At 48.5% G+C, this 12,596-nt stretch overlaps 2 protein-coding genes and 1 long non-coding RNA gene across 4 annotated transcripts; 1 reads left to right on the top strand and 2 right to left on the bottom strand.

Moving 5' to 3' along the window:
* Positions 1–3,385: 3,385 nt before the first annotated feature.
* On the bottom strand, positions 3,386–4,884 carry LOC116909827. The gene is made up of 2 exons (XR_004389102.1): positions 3,860–4,884; positions 3,386–3,584 (listed from the first exon to the last, which is right to left on the bottom strand). It is a non-coding gene; the product is annotated as an uncharacterized LOC116909827 (long non-coding RNA).
* Positions 4,128–7,019, top strand: Tspan31 (tetraspanin 31). Its single transcript, XM_032913536.1, has 6 exons — positions 4,128–4,299; positions 4,878–5,045; positions 5,411–5,491; positions 5,791–5,922; positions 6,014–6,127; positions 6,215–7,019. The coding sequence occupies exons 1-6, from the start codon at positions 4,237–4,239 to the stop codon at positions 6,287–6,289; spliced, it is 633 nt and encodes a 210-aa protein (XP_032769427.1). The 5' UTR covers positions 4,128–4,236; the 3' UTR covers positions 6,290–7,019.
* On the bottom strand, positions 7,011–10,792 carry Cdk4 (cyclin dependent kinase 4). 2 transcript variants are annotated; one of them, XM_032913514.1, is made up of 8 exons: positions 10,183–10,792; positions 9,494–9,727; positions 9,227–9,362; positions 8,947–9,114; positions 8,683–8,792; positions 8,067–8,117; positions 7,849–7,984; positions 7,011–7,390 (listed from the first exon to the last, which is right to left on the bottom strand). In XM_032913514.1, exons 1-8 carry the CDS (start codon positions 10,428–10,430, stop codon positions 7,298–7,300), a joined length of 1,176 nt encoding a protein of 391 aa, XP_032769405.1. In that variant the 5' UTR covers positions 10,431–10,792; the 3' UTR covers positions 7,011–7,297. The 2 variants fall into 2 exon arrangements, with proteins under 2 accessions (XP_032769405.1, XP_032769413.1); XM_032913522.1 differs by lacking the exon at positions 9,494–9,727.
* Between the last annotated feature and the right edge of the window lie 1,804 nt (positions 10,793–12,596).

Here is a 12,596-nt window from a genome sequence, read left to right as displayed (position 1 = left end):
TGCATGTGCTAGAGAAATAGCTTAGCCATTAAACCTAGGGCTCACAGTTCTAAGCATCAAGAGTTTAGGCTCCAGTTACCTGTCTCTCTACACATTTCTTTTTCTTTTTCCTTTTCTTTATTTTGTTTTTTTCAGCTATTTATTTATTTATTTATTTATTTATTTGGAGATTTTATGTATTTCCATTTCAGATGTTATCCCCTTTCCTGGTTCCCCCCTCTCCTATTCCTGGCTCCCCTGCTTGTATTAAGATGCTCCCACTCCGGTTGGGGATTTAGCTCAGTGGTAGAGCACTTGCCTAGCAAGCACAAGGCCCAGGGTTCGGTCCTCAGCTCCAAGAAAAAAAAAATGCTCCCCCTCCCATCCACCCACTCCCACCTCATCATCCTGGCATTCCCCTACACCAGGGAAACAAGCCTCACAGGATCAAGGGCTTCTCCTCCTTTTGATGCCAGACAATGCCATCCTCTGCTACATATGTGGTTGGAACCATGGGTCCCTCCATGTGTATTCTTGGGATGGTGGTTTAGTCCCTGGGAGCTCTGGGGGTCTGGTTGGTTGATATTGTTGTTCTTCCTATGGGGTTGCAAACCCCTTCAGCTCCTTCAGTCCTTTCTCTAACTCCTCCATTGGGGTCCCTGTACTCAGTCCTATGGTTAGCTGCAAGCATTCTCATCTGTATCAGTAGGGCTCTGGCAGAGCCTCTCTGGGCATCCATATCAGGCTCCTGTCAGCAAGCATTTCTTGGCGTCAGCAATAGTGACTGGGTTTGGTGGCTGCATATGGTATGGATCCCCAGGTGGGGCAGTCTCTGCATGGCCTTTCCTTCAGTCTCTGCTCCGATTTTTGTCCCTGTATTTCCTGTGTTCTCCTGTATTTCTAAAGACTTCCCTTAGTCTGCCTCTAACTATAACCATCTCCTGTTTAAAAGACCTGAGGGGGGAATGGGTTATAGGGGAGAAAATAACCTATAACCCAATAAAACTATGTGCTCCAGGTTCAGTTTCTATCACAGTAATTAGCATGTGTGTAACATTTAATCATTTACAACATACTTTCATATATATCCACGACAAGCCCAAAGGGTAGGACAGGATAGTTTGTCACTCTTATGCAGAAATGGAAACCATTGCTCAGAAAGGTCCATAGCAGGTGAACAAAGATCTAATTATACTTTCGATCTGATACACACACAAGTGAGGCACTTGCCAGCTCATAACTCTGTATCATTGTTCTGCCCTTGATTCATGACCTGAAGTAGAAGAAGAATGAGTAATTGAAGGAGAAAACGGAGACAAGCAAGTTTGGGGTCATGGGTAATGGGTAGTTTGGCCCAGTTAGTATTATTTTTGGCATGTGTATGTGTGCATGGTGTCCACAGGCATGTGTGTTCCCAGGTGCTCTGGCTTCATCTCTCTTACTGTGATACAGTACTCTGTCAAAAAAACCCAACTTAGTCAAGAAGGATTTGTTTCAGCTTACAATTCTCAGTTGTAGTCAAGTCAGGAACTTCAAGTGACTTCCTGCCTAGGGAGTGGGGCCACCCACATTGGACTGGTTCTTCCCATATCAATTAATTAAGACAGGTCCACAACCCAACCCACTATAGGCAAGGTCTCCTTCACGGAGACCCTCTTCCCAAGTGATTCTGAACTGTGGCAAGACACTTAAAACTACCATTCACAGGATGTGTGCATGGGTGGGCACGTACGTGTGTGCCTTTGTGTGGATTAGTTCAAAGGTGATATTGCTTGCCTTCCTTGCTTGCTTTCCAACTTATTTATTGAGGCAGAGTCTCTCAGCAAGCCCAGAGCTTGCTAACAGGCTAAACTAGCTAGCCAACTTGCAGTGAAGACCCCCTGTCTCCACCCTCAGTGCCTGCTAGAGAGTCACAGGCAGCAGCCATACCTACTTGGCTCTTGTGTACACTGTGGGATCTGACCTCTGGCCCTCGAGCTACAAAGCAGGCACTTCAGCCACTGAGCCATGGCCTGAGTATTTTGTTTCATCCAAACTGGAGGTACCAAATTATTTTCTTATACATATCTTCTTTTAAAAACTATTTTAGAAGTATCTACCTTATTTTTATTTGGTTTTTTGAGACAAGATTTCTTTGTGCAGCCCTGGCTGTCCTGGAACACACTCGGTAGACTAAGCTGGTCTCAAAACCACACTACCTCTGCCTTTAGAGTACTGGGACTGAAGGCCTATGACGCCATTGCCTGGTCGGTATTTAGTTTATTTAAAATTTATTTTGTTTTGGGCTGGAGAGATGGCTCAGAGGTTAAGAGCACTGGCTGCTCTTCCAGAGGTCCTGAGTTCAATCTCCAGCAACCACATGGTGGCTCACAACCATCTATATTGGAATCTGATGCCCTCTTCTGACAGGCAGGTGTGCATGCAGATAGAGCATTCAGAAACATCAAATAAATAAAAATCTTTAAATCTTTAAAAATGTATTTTCTGTCAGTGCTTTGCCTACATGTGTGTATTGTGCCATGTGCGTGCCTGATGCCTCTCTAGCTGGGAGGAAGGTATTGGGTCCGTGGAGCTGGAGCTCTGGAAGGGTATGAGCCACCACTTGGGTGCTGGAAACTGAACTCAAGTGCTCTTAGCCTTGGAGCCCACTCTAGACCCTCAAGAGTATCTTCTTGAGGGTGATATATGAAGGATAACTTTGAATGTTTTTATTTGGAGATAAAGGGGTTGTGTTTGGATTATTTACTGCACTCCATAAAAATAGACTAAACGGCAATACTTGAGTGCTGCTCGGTACTGGCATCTCATATCCTAACTCCTTCAGTCCTCACGACGATCCAGATTTGTTAGGGAAGTATTGTTAGGGGTAGGTGCTTGGCCATCTATCCCCCTTTTGCAGATGAAGAAGGAGATACAGGGGGTTTAAGTGCCTGGCCCATACAGATGGTAAGTCATAAAGCTAAAACCCGTGCAGTTTGACTTCAGCACAAACTGGCTGTCGGCAGTCACAGGATGTGAGCACACACAGACTCACATCACTGAGTGGAGTTGATGGGAGCATTTTTTGGTTTCATTCCCACCAAGGCTGCTTCTTTACCCAGGAGGAAGAGAAAGGCTGTGTCCTTTGTCACTCCACTCAAAGGGCACTATGTCCAAACGCTTATGCAATAACGTTATCGACCGGCCATCCACTATTCCCCCTCTGGAGTGAAAAGTATGAAACCTCGGGACTGGATAGATGGCTCAGAGACTAAGAGCACTGGCTCTTCTTCCAGAGGACCTGGGTTCAATTCCCAGCACCCACATGGCAGCTCACAACTGTTTGTAACTCCAATTCCTGAATACAACACCCTCACACAGACATACATGCAGGCAAAACCGCCAATGCACATAAAACAAAAATAAGTACATTTTAAAGAGTACGGAGACTCTATTTATTCATATTCCAGACTCGCCCCCACTGTGCCATGTGCCAGCCCTGAATCAGGCACATTTGTGTTCTAAAGGTATAGAGAACACCAGCGTCTGTGCCTGTGGTTTTGTCACGAACAGGAATGCACCAGCCTCAAGTCACTGTCTCCACCTGAATTTCTGGCGTGTTCACACTGCAGAGAAAGGAGTGCAGAACGGAACATGAGTACTAGTAAACGCATTTAACACATGCATGAGGATTTGCCCGCTATTGCTATGCCTGACTTGGATCCTTCCTAGCTGGGCTACACAGTTCATTTGGCTCCTCTTGCTGTTCCAGAGTATGACGCACTAACAACAAAACGATGGCATCATCGTGAGATCATCGGGAAATCGGCGGGGAAGGGTAATCTTTAGAGGTGCAGAGCCTCTTCCTCCCACCTCTACGAGCTCCCGTTTTTCTGTTCACCTGAGTATCTTCCTGGGTTCCTAGTCTCGAAACTCCGTGCTCGGGAATCCAGTCTCTGGTCCCTAAAACACAGTCTAGAAACCCTGGCCTCAGTTTCTTTTCTTTTCTTTTTAAGTTTCGTCCAATGAAAAAACTAAGGGAAAGACTGAGAGGCGGGCTGGTGACGTAATGCAGAATGATTGGCATTGAAGTCCTGGATGTCCTGGATTAGCCACGAGTTTCGCCAATCCAGAGGCAGGGGTGGGACGGTGCAGGCGCAGAGAATTGGTTTGGCTGGCTTGGATTTAAAGCGATAGACGCTGTAGGATTCCTACAAGACGGTCCTCAGTACCCTCCCCACAAGTCTTGGGACCAGTCGGGTTCCCAGATCTGGGGAGATGGCTTGCGGCGGATTTGCCTGTTCCAAGAATGCGCTATGCGCTCTCAACGTGGTTTATATGGTGAGGTTTTGGAAATGGGGAAAGCTCCGGGGCGGAAAGAATGGGGGAGTTTCTAGGGGACTTCCGGAGTGGAGATGGGTGTACTGGGGGTTCTGGGAAGCTTCCCAGAAACTTCCGGCGAAGAGGGAATTCCTGGCTACTTCCGTGGAAGAGGAGAGACTTCCGGTGATGGGGGGCTTGTTTGGTGGTGGGCAGAGGTGAATTGAAGACTGCGGGCCTATAGTTCCAGTCTTCACTTCTGCTCCAGTTTCTTCTCAAAATAGAGATGCTGGACAACGCCAAGGTTTCCATTTGTATCTTGAGTACCTTGCCCTACTCTCTCCCAGCTACTCCCAGTTACTTGGGAAGGGCGCCTAGAGATGAATAGTACCGACTGCACACCTCAAGCACTTACCTTGTTAAGTCCACGTCCCCGTAATAGCCTTGGGCTGTGATGCATGGTAGAATTCTTTGGCGATGACAGGGTCTCACTGTGTAGTGAGCTAGCACAGACTAGCCTGGAACTTGGCAATGCCTCGGTTTCAGGTCTGAGACACCATATCAGGCTGGACAAAGTGTATTCTTTCTATTTCTTGCAGCTTGTGGGCTTATTGCTCATTGGCGTAGCTGCCTGGGGCAAGGGCCTCGGTGTGGTGTCCAGCATTCACATCATTGGAGGAGTCATTGCTGTGGGAGTCTTCCTTCTCCTCATTGCAGTGGCTGGACTGGTGGGTGCCGTGAACCACCATCAAGTGCTGCTTTTCTTTGTATCCTGACCTAAGTGATTGGGATTGGGGGCTGAGCAGGTTTTTCCTGGGCAGGGGACCTCAGACATGTCTCTTTGTTCTCATTCTGTAATCCCCAGAAGTTGATGATCCCTCCCACCCCCAACTTGATAAAGGTGCAGTTTTGGGAACAGAGAAGGGCCTTGAACTCTGCCCCCTTGCCTGCTACATTGCAGTTAGAATTACAGTGGTGAGATTTTAAAGACAAAAACCGGGATCATGCTGTGTGGTAGTCCTAGCTTGGAACTCACGCTAGACTGGCCTCCATACAGGTTTGTCTGCCTGTCTCTCCCTGAATGAGGTATTTTAAATGGAAACCAGATTCTTTTGCCATAACTTCCTCTCAGTATATGATCATCCTGGGTTTGGTCTTCATCTTCCAGTTTGGAATCTCTTGCTCATGTCTGGCTATTAACAGAAACACACAGGTAAGGGTAAGCCCTTTCAGTACTTGCTTGCTTTCCCCACCTTTAAACCTTAGTCTGACCCCCTCATCCTGTCCTGCTCAGACCCACTGCTCCCACAGGTGTCTGCTCCCTGACATATGTGATTATTTCCCCCAAGATGCAGAGAACCTGAGAAAGACACTTGACATTACCAAGGACTGTGCGTGCTGCACCATGCCGCGCAGTGGTTTCTGTGGGATTGCCCTTACAGGAGCAGGGAAATAGCTCTTGAACTGAGCAGGATGCAGGGAGACTAATGTTCCTATGCCTGGGTGCTCTAGGCAGATGTCATCAATGCTTCGTGGTGGGTCTTGAGCAACAATACCAGGCATGAACTGGAGAGAAGTTTTGACTGCTGTGGTTTGTTTAACCTTACAACCCTGCACCTACACGATGATGCTTCCTGCAGTGCAGTAAGTTGAAGGAGTTGTCATTTATGGGACATTGACTGCAGCTGTTGGGATGTGGCAAGTGAGCAGCTTTGCATTCTCTTTTTGTCCCCAGCTGTGCAAAACTAGGAGCTCTCCATGCCAGATGTGTGGGGAGACATTCCTTAAACATTCAGACAAAGCTCTCAAGATCCTAGGAGGTGTTGGGCTCTTCTTCAGTTTCACAGAGGTAATGATGTTCCCTCATGCACACACGTGTGAGTGAACCTTCAACCCCATGATCAGAAACAACCCGCCTTCTCTCCCTCTCCTGCAGATCCTCGGTGTTTGGCTAGCAATGAGATTCCGGAATCAAAAAGACCCTCGAGCCAACCCTAGTGCCTTTCTATGAGATTTGATCTCCCAGACAGGATCTTTGCAGCCTCGGCTGGTTTCTACCCAGCTCTAGCCATGGAGGGCCTTGAACTCCGCATTCTCCTGCCTCAGCCTCCTGCCAGTATTGCAGGCGTCACCACACACAGCCAGCCTCGTGATTCTTCTGACTTGGCCTTGCCTTCTCCTGGCTTTTTAAATTCTTGGAAACCTAGGGTGGCCACCCCCAACAGGGGTTTTTGTTTTAGAGAAAAAAAGGTCCCTTACCTCACTCCTAAGAACTAATCAAGTGATGGCTACATTTATTTATGTCTATGTATTTTGATGGGAATATTATGGAGGGGGAGAGGACTCCATTTCTCTGCCTAGGAGGGTCTAGCACTCCTAGAAGCACAGGTGGCTGATGGGAGCCTTTCATAACTGTTTTCCTTCCCTTCAAGAACAAAATCAGAACACCAAGGGAAAACCAGTTATAACCCAAGGCCTCACAAGTGTGGGCAAGTATTTCTACCAGTCTGTCATCCCAGCCTCACCTACAATCTCACAGGACCAGTGGACTTAAACTAAAGCCATTTTGACCGAATATTCAAAGAAAGGATTTGAAAGATCCTCTCCGATCTTGTCAGCCAAAGAGCTGGACTGCCTGCCTAGGTCCTTGCAGGGAACTTGTTTCATGTGGTTTTTTTCTTTTTCAAATCTCCCAGTGGCAATGCCAATCAGAAAAACATTAAAGAAAAATGAAGACCATACTTCTTTGTCTTGTTTTGTTTTCCTGTATAAAAAAGATCCCAATATAAATCAGGGAGGGAAGAAGACAGATAATGCCTGCCCTTTAGTGTAGAGAAACAGGAGGGGGGGGGTGGGGTAAACCTCATAAGGAGAGGTGGGGAAATGTCATTTAAGGCTTAAAATATTCTCTGTAAAAAACCGGAGGACTCTCCATAGCCTCAGGGGAAGGCAGAGGCTGCCACTTCAGCAAGGTTCTTTCCACCGAGCATCCGGAAACTGGAAAAGGCAGCCCCTCTCCTCACTCCGGGTCACTTTCCTCCTTGTGCAGGTAAGAGTGCTGCAGGGCTCGGAAGGCAGAGATTCGCTTAAGTGGGTTAAAGGTCAGCATTTCCTAAGGGGAGAGGCAAAGGTCAGAGAACAGCTGATGAGCTGATGCCCACCCAACGCAGCTGAATAGCCTCCTTTATCCTCCTCTGGCTGACCATTTGCAGAGTGTACATAGCCAAATCTTAGCTCCAGGGCCCCTAAGGTTCTGTTTTGTCTTTGTGTGCACAAGCTCATGTGTGGAAATGTGGGCACGCACAAGCCGGTGTTTACGTGTGGAGCTCAGCAGTCTGGGCTGCCGGTCGTTGCCCTCCATCTTTTACAAAGTCCAGCACTGCTGTCTTACCAGGGGATCTGTCCATCTCGCCACAAGAGTGGCACTACAGAAGCACCTGACTTCTACGTGGATTCTGGGGATTTGAACTCAGGTCCTCAGTACTTATGCAAAGGAGCTCTACCCACTGAGCCAGCTCCCCAGGCCACGCCGTGTCTTGTCTTAACCCAATCCCTGCTCAGGCCCAGTACCAGCAGCAACTGCGCTCCAGATTCCTCCATCTCCGGCACCACTGACTGCACTGGCCGAGGTCCTCTGGGGGAAAAGGCTCCTCGAGGAAGAGAGACCTCTCGAGGCCAGTCGTCTTCTGGAGGCAATCCAATGAGACTGTAGGGACAGGACAACTGTCAGGAGGGGCCCTTCCCAGCCAGCTGCTATGTTCCCTTCCTCTTCCTTAGTGGACACTTACTCAAAGATTTTGCCCAGCTGGTCGGCCTCAGAGTTCCCACAGAAGAGAGGCCTAAGGTAGAAAGATAGTCAAAGTACATTCTTTCAAAAACCGGAGTAACCGTTAAGTGGACCAAACTAGAGTGTGGAGCTAAGGAACAGGAAGTTACTAAATCCAGGGCATTTCAGATTTGCCCACGTGGTTTCTTTTCTAGGCAAGGTGGTCGGTATGAACTGGGTAGGCTGGGACTATGGCTGGATGGCAGGGGACCATGCCTATGGAAACCCCAGGTTGGGTGTCCTGCACTGTACATGCACAAGAATGATCAAGAATAGATAAGTCTGTAAAAGACCTGGGGCAGAGTGTTTAGTTTAGTGGTATAGAGGCATGGCTGAGTGTACGTGAGTCCTGATTCCAACCTCTAGCACCGTGAGAGAGCAGCAAAAGATCTGTGGAACTGAAGGTAGCTTAAGAGTTTCAAGTCCCAGCCAGGCAGTGGTGGTACATGCCTTTAATTCCCGCGCTCTGGAGGCAGAGGCAAGAGTTCAAGGCCTGCCTGGTCTGGTTTCAGGATAGCCAGCGCTACACAGAAAAACCCTGTCCCATGGCAAACAAAACAAATGTTTCTAGTCCATACTTCCGGCGAAACATCTCTGCGAAGATACAGCCAACACTCCACATATCCACAGGCGTTGCATATGTAGACTGCAGAAGAACTTCAGGAGCCCGGTACCAGAGCGTAACAACCTAAAGAGAATAGGAGAAATAAATGAGTGTTGTCCTCGTAAACAACAACTGTTTGGCTCTGAAAACTTCAAGTACAAGACTCCTTAGTCGCTATGGGAAACCACCAAGCCCTACCCCCAATCCCAACGTATTCCGGCTACTGTCTTTTACTGACCACAGGCGTGAGGGCCATCTGGTAGCTGTAGATTCTGGCTAGGCCAAAGTCGGCCAGCTTAACTGTCCCATTACTTGTCACTAGAATGTTCTCTGGCTTCAGGTCCCGATGAACAATGCAGTTTGCATGAAGGAAATCTAGGCCGCTTAGAAACTGGCGCATCAGATCCTGGTTTTGAAGAAAGAAGCAGAGAACTGTGGAAACTATGTATCACTGTGTCCAAAATCCCAACAAGTTCTACTGCACATATCAATCCACCTCCACCCACCCCTCCACTCACCTTAATGGTCTCAACAGGCAAGCCCGGCGGAGGTGCTTTGTCCAGGTATGTCCGTAGGTCCTGGTCTATATGCTCAAACACTAAGGTGACCTTGATGTCCCGATCAGTTCGGGAAGTAGCACAGACATCCATCAGCCTGAGAAGAACAAATGGTCAGGAGCTGGCCATCCCCTTTGTTTCAACATGGCCTCTGGCGTTCTAGGGTCCCACTCCTGACTAACGGGTCCTATTGTCCTCTCCGCCCCACTCCCAATCCAACCTTCTCACCGTACAACATTGGGATGTTCAAAGGCCTCCAGCCTCCTTAACAAGGCCACCTCACGAACTGTGCTGACGGGAAGGCCCCCTCCAGCTGCTCCTCCATTAGGAACTCTCACACTCTTGAGAGCCACAAAGTGGCCACTGTGGGGATCTCGGGCTTTGTACACCGTCCCATAGGCACCGACACCAATTTCAGCCACGGGTTCATATCGAGTGGTAGCCATTCTCGGAGCAGGGGATCTACAATCACAGAGGCTTCTAATACCAAACTCTCTCTCACAGTTAGGAGGAGATGACCCGGCAGTAACAAAGAAACTCCTGCACAAGACCTCACCAACATTATCACCAGCATCCCACCCTCCACACATCCAGGGCCCGCGCGCCTTAGGTAACACAAAGACTTCCAACAAACCCTCTTCCAGCCACGTTTTGTCCTGGAGGAAGAAAAGAATGCTTTCTTTTCTTTCGGAGGACCATTGCGCCCGGCACAAAGAAGATCACAGTGCACAGGGCTTGCATGGAACAGTCTGCGCTTCACTCTCTGAAATCACACCCTCGCCCGCGACCACAAAGGCCCCACTTCCCGCCATTGGGCCACCTTCCATACTCAGCCAGCGACGCGCACGCGTGGGGAGCTGGAGGGTGCTAGTGCTCGTGGGGACTGGCCCCCCGCTTCTGGAAAGGGTTGCACTCACCTTACGCTCGGCCAAGAGCTGCGGAGGTGGCCCTTTATCTGGGCCCGGGAGCCGGTTCCTGCGGCGCCATACACCGGGGATCGGTCCCGGGCAGCTGGACGCTTCGGGCCAGACCATAGACACAGGCCGCGAGCTAGAGAGGCCCCCTCACCCCCACCCTCACCATGTGACCAGCTGCCAGAGAGGCGCGCGGAAACCCGGGAGGCGGGGCCGACGGCGGACGTTCTGGACACGTGACCTCCACCCATGCGCACTCGGCGACCGGGGCCGCTTTGATGGGAGGGGTGTGGTGGGGGAAGAGGGCGGGACCTGTGCGGCCACGTGACCTGTTGCTATCCCACGTGACCCCTTTACTTTGCGCTGAGAAGCGGAGGTGTGGTTACGCTGTGTGGCACGTGACCGGCTGCCAAACCCTGACTGCCGAGGGGGTGTGTGGGGGCGAGAGAGGGTGGGGCACAAGGCGGTGCCATGGCAACCGGGCCAACCAGCTCTCAACGCTCGGCTCAAGGCCGAGCCTGAGAGCATCTTCAGTCTCACTACGCGTCTCTATGTGGGCGGGAGGTCGAGGTGCTAGTGGGAGATCCTGGTGCCAGAGATGGTGCTGTAACATTTCCACTCCACCGCCATGGGGAAACATTCGTATTTGTGTCTTTATTTTACTCATTCATTCAACAAAATTTTACTAAGTGCTTCCTTCCAGTTGGTATGCGATGTTTTTGTTTTGGTGTCTCAGTCACTCCGCCCTTTGAAGTGATGATAAAGGTAGCTAATAAGGCAACCGTGGTCTTATAAAAACAGGGAGTAGACAATTTCTATCCGAGGAGGAAACTAAAAGATGGATAGAAGAAGATTAATATAGTAAGCCGCTGTATGGGGGGCGACAATGTAATGCCCTCCTTCTTCCCAACTTGTAAACCTCCCCAGGAATATTAAAAGCAGCAAGAAGTTATTGGAAATTAGGGTTCTTGACCTTACAAGTGTCTTTACACTAAGATTGCTATTATATATATATGTGTGTGTGTGTGTGTGTGTATATATATATATATATATATATATATATATATATATGATTGCATGAACAGACAACAGGGTGAGCACATCCAAGGGCAGTCACCACCACATTGCTGGAATATGACTTGTGTCCCTCTGCAAACCTGTGACTCCTCATAGGGGTCACATTCCTTTTTTCCCCAGTCCTGCTTAGAACGTACCCTTGCCCTGATCAGCATTTCCTAAATGGTCTGCCTACAGAAATCTAGTCAGATAGAGGTAGATCTGTGTGACGATTTGGTTGGCTCCAACTCCTTTATTGTCTCCCATCGATTAGGAGCATGAGAATAAAAGACCATGTTCCCAACTGTGAAGAATTGCTAAAATCTAGACCTATTTTTGGTGCCGAGGATTGGAGTCAGTGTTTTTATATGTAGTAAGAATTGGTTCAGTCACTGAGCTATATTCCTGAACTTTAAACTCTAAAATCATATTTGAGACACTATAGCTGAGGAGGCTGGTCTCAATAGCAATCTTGGTGCCATAGCCTCTAAATGCTGTTTTTACAGACATGAGCAACTACTTTGGCTGTTTTTACTGTGGATTTTTGTTTTGTTTTAATGAAACAAGTTCTCATATAGCCCAGGTTGGTCTTAAAATGGACATGTACTCAAATACTTGATCCTCCTGCTTCATCTCCCAAGAACTAAGGGTAAAGGCATGCATGTAACACGCTCTTTTTCATTTCTCTCTCTTCCTTTCTCTGTTTTTTGTTTGTTTGTTTGTTTTTGTTTTTTTGTTTTTTGTTTTTTTTTTTGTTTTTTTGAGACTGGGTCTTGACATGTAGCCCAGGCTGGCCTCAGACTCTCCAATGTCCAAACGCTTGGATTCCAGATCTGAGCCACCACACCCAGACTGAAACCATTTTATTGCCTGTTTTACGGGGTATTCCATTCTAACTTCTATTCTTACTTTGTTGGTTGAGAATGTAACAGTGATGGGGTATGGTGGCACATGCCTTTAATCCCAGGAGGGGATTGGGAGGCTGGGAGGCAGAAGCAGAGGGAGGTAGATTTCTATGCGTTCAAGCCAGCCTAGTCTACTTAGTGTGAGTTCCCGGCTAGCCAGGAGTACACATTGAAACCTTGTCTGAGAAGGGGGTAGAGAGGGAATGTATATGAGAATTCGAATGTAAATAGAGGATTAATGTAAATCAGAATCAAGTACCACAGGGAAGGTGTGCATCAGACATCTCCTTCTGCTGCCTGGGTGCTTCTTGCCTTGCCAATAAGAGCAGAAAGAAACAGATCCAGGCCTAAATTGGCTAAGGGGCTGGAGAGGTGGGTGTTTCATTGGCTATGTTCCTAGGGCTGTTTGGGTGTTTTAGCTTTCTGAAAGGCTGTCTGGGAGCTTATTCAACTCCC

The sequence above is a fragment of the Rattus rattus genome, chromosome 1, assembly GCF_011064425.1.
Source record: "Rattus rattus isolate New Zealand chromosome 1, Rrattus_CSIRO_v1, whole genome shotgun sequence".
NCBI classification, from domain to species: Eukaryota; Metazoa; Chordata; class Mammalia; order Rodentia; family Muridae; genus Rattus; species Rattus rattus.
The sequence above is the reverse complement of the archived record's forward strand: the minus strand, read 5'-3'. Positions and strand labels throughout refer to the sequence as shown.